Below are 6,288 nucleotides of genomic sequence, written 5' to 3' on the forward strand. Positions count from 1 at the left end.
AAACACTAGAAATAGAGAACACTAGAAGTAGAAAACTAGAAGTGGAAAACACTAAAGTAGAAATCACAAGGAGTAGAAAAGACTAGAAACACTAGAAGTAGAAAACAGTAGAAGTAGAAAACTAGAAGTGGAAAACAATAAAGTAGAAAACACTAAATTAGAAAACACTAGAAGTAGAAAACTAGAAGTGGAAGACACTAAAGTCGGAAACACAAGGAGTAGAAAAGACTAGAAACACTAAAGTAGAAAACACTAGAGGTAGAAAACTAGAAGTGGAAAACACTAAAGTAGAAAACACTAGAAGTAGAAACAACTAGAAATAGAGAACAGAAAACTAGAAGTAGAAAACGCAAAGTTGAAAACACTGACGTAGAAAACAAGTAGAAAAGACTAGAAACACTAAAGTAGAAAACACTAGAAGTAGAAAACTAGAAGTGGAAAACACTAAAGTCGAAAACACAAGGAGTAGAAAAGACTAGAAACACTAAAGTAGAACACACTAGAGGTAGAAAACTAGAAGTGGAAAACACTAAAGTAGTAAACACAAGGAGTAGAAAAGACTAGAAACACTAGAAGTAGAAACAACGAGAAATAGAGAACAGAAAACTAGAAGTAGGAAACTAGAAGTAGAAAACAGTAATGTAGAAAACAAGTAGAAAAGACTAGAAGCAGAAAACACTAGCGCTCTGCGTGCAGGTAGGCAACAGAACAGACCGCCGTGCCACACGGACGCCCCCCAGTCTTTCCTCCTTAAACGAACAAGTAAATAAACAGCCATTCTTATGTTTCACTAAATAGCCATTCTTATGTTTCACTAAATAGCCATTCTTATGTTTCACTAAATAGCCATTCTTATGTTTCACTAAATAGCCATTCTTATGCGTCACCTTGGAATCGCTGCGCCCCCCATCCGGTGATCCACGCTTGGCACCCCGGAGACAGGTCCACGCCGGCGTTGGGCAGACAAACGGGCCTCACTCTCCCTGCGGGGCAAAAACAGCGGGGAAGAAGCTGGGTATCGACACCACTAGGACTTAAGGTTCATTTCACTTCTTCTTCTGCGGGTTGGTTCTCGTCTGCAGCCGGGGCGTGCGGGGGCTTACGTGAAAACGTCAGCGGGGAGAAGAGCTTCATGAGCGCCACGTCGTTGTCTTTCGTCTTCTCGTTATAGTTGGGGTGAACGATGAGTTTCTGAACCGCGTACCCGGGAGTAGTTCTCAGAAAGGACAAGTCCACGCTGCCGGCGTGGACCGTCCAAAGTTCAGGATCGGAGTTCCCTCTGTCGACAGTCAGAGAAAAGGGGGGTTGGGGTGGGGTGGGGTGGGGGTTAAGAGGAAAATAATCTCTGCAGAAATAAAGAACAAAATCTCTTCTAGCATGTGTAACAACAGAGGGAGGAGACTCTCACTCAAAACAGTGGGCGGCGGACAGGATCCAGCGGGACTCGATGATGGAGCCTCCACATACGTGGTGGTTGAACATCTGGAGACTGGCCTGCCAGGGCCAGGCCGCCTCCGCCGCCTCGGTCCCCCCGACGATACGCGTAACGGGGAACGCAGTCCTCTCGCCACAGCCTGGTGGGGGGGGGGGGGGACAACCACCACCACAAATAACATTCCCACAGTCAAAGTGGCACATGGTAAACACACACACAAAAGAAGAAGAAGAAGAAGAAGAAGAAGAAGAAGAAGAAGAAGAAGAAGAAGAGGAAAACTAGCCGTTAGATTTGGATCTTAAATACAAACTGTGAATTTATCAGAAAAGTTCAGGTTAAAATTGCAACGGCATCATCCGGGCAGCGTAGCGGGAATCGTCGGTTCGAATTCCCGTGTTAACTCCGGCTTGGTCGGCCGGATGTGGGTATGTGTCCTGGTCGCTGCACTAGCGCCCCCTCTGGTCGGCCAGGACGCCTGGGGGGGGAGGGGGAACTGGGGGGAAATAGCGTGATCCTCCCACGCGCTACGTCCCCCTGGTGAAACTCCTCACTGTCAGGTGAAAAGAAGCGGCTGGTGACTCCACATGTATGGGAGGAGGCATGTGGTGGTCTGCAGCCCTTCCCCGGATTGGCAGAGGGGGTGGAGCAGAGACCGGGACGGCTCAGAGAGCGGGGTGATTGGCCAAGTACAATTGGGAAGAAAAAAGGGAAAATAAATAAATTATATATATATATATAGCAACAGCATCTAAATGTTTTCGAATTACTTGTTCTGATTTTGAGATACTTTATTGATCCCCGTGGGGAGGTTCTGCTCTGCGTTTAACCCATGCTAGCTGTGTGGCTAGGAGCAGTGGGCAGCCGTCATGCTGCGCCCGGGGATCAACTCCAGATCTTCTTTCCCGTTGCCTCGGTCAGGGGCACAGACAGGAGTACTGACCCTAACATGCATGTTTCTTTTGACGGTGGGGGAAACTGGAGCACCCCCAGAAAACCCACCACAGACACAGGGAGAACATGGAAACTCCACACAGAAAGGACCTGGGATGACCCCCAAGGTTGGACAAACCCGGGGTTCGAACCCAGGACCTTCTTGCTGTGAGGTGACGGCGCTAACCACTGGGCCACCGTGCCGCCCGTGATTATGCATGATCAGTTCTCAATATGTTGTCTAATCCTCAGTGTGGTTATGTTCCAAACAGTAGTACTACATCAAACAGTAGTACTACGTCAATCAGTAGTACTACGTCAATCAGTAGTACTACATGAAACAGCAGTACTGCATCATGACCAAAACATGACACGTATTACATGAAAATGGTGCAAGATGAAAGTGAAATGAGATATTGTGCAGAACAGATGCTCATGTTCAAGCATCAGGAATTGGTCAAAGTATAAACTGAATCGTTAAGTAAAGTCTAAACTGAGTTGTTTAACCTTTCATTCTAGTCTGCATATGTAGATAGATGACAGATGGCTTACCGATACAACGCAAGCTGACGGCGTTGGCTGAACAACTGCGACTGCAAAACAAAGCGAGGAAAAACACAAGGAGCTGGATCAGCTCCATCAAAACCAAAGGTACGACGTTGCATTGAGGATTAAAGGGAACTGGAGTGAAAAATGTCGCCCAGTGATGGGTTGGCATTGTACTTGTAGGAGAGTCTTGACTGCAGAAGTGATCCCGGTTGATATTCGGGCTTGAGCTTCATGTAGCCGTCGTTCGATAAAGCTCCGGCGCTGGCCTTGGTGGAGGACACGTAGCTCTCTCTGCAGAATAACCACAAAGACCGAGATGCAGTTATCTGACAGACAGGAAATACAGTCGTGTGTTGGTGAGCAGCACGATATGGGTCATCGTCTTAAGGTCATAACAGGAAGCAGGCCTTGCGCTGACATTTCAATTACGTTTTCAAATGTGGGCTAACGTTAAATGTAGCGTTAGCTACGGAGGGCGGCAGACTACCACGTCTCCTCCGATACATGTGGAGTCCCCAGCTGCTTCTTTTCACCTGACAGTGAGCAGTTTCACCCTGTGGACCCACCACCCAGGGGGATGAGCATTGGGGTAGGGTGCAATGCAGGCTGGGCGGCAAGCAAAGGCAGGGACCGGGGCGCGTCGACTTCCGGCATCACAGACTGGTCCAGGTGGAGCAACTGGAGGAGGAGGCCCGGGGTAGACCCCACAACTCGCTGGAGGGACTACATGTCCATTCTGGCCTGGGAATACCTTGGGATCCCCCATGAGGAGCTGGGGGGTGGGGGTTGCTGGGGGTGGGACGTTTGGCGTGCCCTACTTAGCTTGCTGCCACCGTGACCCGACCCCCCCCCCCAAAGAAGAGAAGCGGCTGATGATTAGAGATGTAGAGAGTGAGGAGTTTCACCAGGGGGATGTAGCGCGTGGGAGGATCATACTATTCCCCCAGTTCCCCCTCCCCCCAAACAGGTGCCAGAGGAGGCGCTAGTGCAGTGACTAGGACACATACCCACATCCGGCTTCCCACCCGCAGACACGGCCAGTTGTGTCTGTAGGGACGGCCCGACCAAGCCGGAGGTACACGGGGATTCGAACCGCCGATCCCCGTGTTGGTAGGCAACGGAATAGACCGCTACGCCACCCAAACCTCCTACACAACTACATGTTGGAGGCAATCCGGTACATATTGTGATTCTCAAATGTCACAATATCGTAACTATTGCTGTTCATTTTGTTAGGCTCCATCTTGTCCGACAGGTAAAATGTGACAAACTGCAATAATCTGGAGAAAATGTACGACGTGAGGCGTTCCTTAAGCTGCAAACTTGGCAGGAATGGCAGAGCCCACCGAGCCCCACGAGAAACTCCCACATGAAGGAGCATTTACAGGACGCTAACACACCGAAGGGCTGTTTCAGTGAAAAAGCCCGCGGGAAAAGGTATCAGACATGGCCTTCTTAGTAAAGAAAATACAGATCACATCTTTGCATCAAACATTCAGAGATGCAGAAAATGTCACCACGCTTCAGCGCTGATTCGGGAGGAAATGCTGTGATTTCAGAACCGTCACAACTTCATATTAGGATTTTACACGGAGTTGGTTTTGGCCCCTCATTCAGTTTGGAACCCCTGGTTAGCTTCTACCAACTAGTTAGAAGCCAGGCTGTCGAGTTGCTTCACATCTAATAAACTCACAATGGGCAGACGATGGGGCCAAACTGCGGCAGCCATACCAGCGTGGACCCTGGCTCTGCCAAATGACGGAAGCTAGCGGGTATGGGGTTGGATGGTGGAGACCTCCCGGGAAAACTGCGTTCCGGTGTGGGAAAATCGCTGTGCAAATTCACATTTGCGGCGGCCTTACCCCGATTCCTGAAGTGGTGTTGTGGGCCAGTAGGGGGCAGTCTTACCTCTGGTCCTAATAAAAACAACAAATATCAAATCCCAATGCCCAGTGCAGTGACAGGGACACTGCTGTAGGAGACGCCGTCCTTCAGATGAGACGTTAGACCGAGGTCCTTACTCCCTGTGGTCATTAAAGAGCCCATAGCACTTATCCCAAAGAGTAGGGGGGGTCCCCCGCTGTCCTGGCAAAATTTCCAGCCTGGCTCTCCCCACCTGGCTGCCTAATCACCCCCCCCCCATGTAACTGGCTCAATGATCCCTCCCTTTCTACCTCAAGCTGATGTGTGGTGAGCATTCTGGTGCAAAATGGCTGCCGGGCATCACCCAGGTGGGTGCTAGATGATTGTTAGATCATGGGGGCGGCACAGCGGCGCAGTGGTTAGCGCGGTCACCTCACAGCAAGAAGGTCCTGGGTTCGAGCCCCGGGGTAGTCCAACCTTGGGGGTCGTCCCGGGTCGTCCTCTGTGTGGAGTTTGCATGTTCTCCCCGTGTCTGTGTGGGTTTCCTCCGGGGGCTCCGGTTTCCTCCCACAGTCCAAAGACATGGAGGACAATTGAATCGCTGTACTAAATTGTCCTCGGTATGAATGTGTGTGTGTGTGTGTGTGTGTGTGGTGTGTGTGTGTGTGTGTGTGTGTGTGTGTGGTGGCCTGGCGGCCTGTCCAGGGTGTCTCCCTGCCTGCCACCCGATGACTGCTGGGATAGGCTCCAGCATCCCCGCGACCTGAGAGCAGGAGAAGCGGTCCGGATGATGGATGGATGGTTGGATTTACTGCACAGTGAGTAGCCAGACTCACCTGTTGTAGCCTATCTGCTCACAGGCGTCTTCCCCATCGCTGTCGCTCCAGCCCTCAGCGCACACCGGCATCCACGTCTGGCTGTCTGTGGAGTAACTCTGCAGGATGAAATTGGTCCCATGCAGCCTTAACTGTGAAGCACAAGTCCGCCGTTAGCAGGTATTAGCATGAGGAAGTTCCTCATCTCCACTGAGGTCATTTATGAGTGAATTATATTTAAATGATAAGATATGGAGTGGTGTGGGGGTGGGGTGGGGGGTATAGCTTACAGCAGTGGGACTCATCCTCCCCTTCTGAACAGTCTCTGACACCGTCACACCACTGGGAGGCACTCAGGCACGCACCACCAATCCCACACGACTTCCCATAGAGACACTGGTAGAACACTACACACACACACACACATTACAATAGGCAATCTAGTCACCACTGATTTTGGTGAAACGTGTCTCATGTATGGGTGATCATAAAAATTAACCATATTAGATGACATCATCAAACACACAAAGAGGGGGGAGGGGGCAGACTTGAAATCGTCGAAAACAACTTACAAAAGTACCAGACGGCGACTGCGACACGGCAAGAACGACCAAAAGTGAAGCAAATACACACACTATCCATTTACAGGGGCTTTGGTGGTTTGGGCCTTGATTCCTGCAGGAAATAAGAGCATAC

The 6,288-nt window shown here is 50.2% G+C and overlaps 1 protein-coding gene across 1 annotated transcript in view; it reads right to left on the bottom strand.

Moving 5' to 3' along the window:
• LOC130117083 (transmembrane protease serine 2-like) overlaps nucleotides 1-5,738 on the bottom strand; it is a 6,943-nt gene extending 1,205 nt beyond the window's left edge. Inside the window, exons 1-6 of the mRNA XM_056285232.1 lie at nucleotides 5,614-5,738; nucleotides 3,089-3,205; nucleotides 2,918-2,958; nucleotides 1,409-1,574; nucleotides 1,104-1,279; nucleotides 888-983 (exon numbers count right to left, since the gene is read on the bottom strand). Coding sequence (XP_056141207.1) covers nucleotides 888-983; nucleotides 1,104-1,279; nucleotides 1,409-1,574; nucleotides 2,918-2,958; nucleotides 3,089-3,205; nucleotides 5,614-5,684 — 667 coding nt within the window. The 5' untranslated portion in view covers nucleotides 5,685-5,738. The remainder of the gene's footprint in view (nucleotides 1-887; nucleotides 984-1,103; nucleotides 1,280-1,408; nucleotides 1,575-2,917; nucleotides 2,959-3,088; nucleotides 3,206-5,613) is intronic.
• Between the last annotated feature and the right edge of the window lie 550 nt (nucleotides 5,739-6,288).

Source organism: Lampris incognitus, chromosome 8, assembly GCF_029633865.1.
Source record: "Lampris incognitus isolate fLamInc1 chromosome 8, fLamInc1.hap2, whole genome shotgun sequence".
NCBI classification, from domain to species: Eukaryota; Metazoa; Chordata; class Actinopteri; order Lampriformes; family Lampridae; genus Lampris; species Lampris incognitus.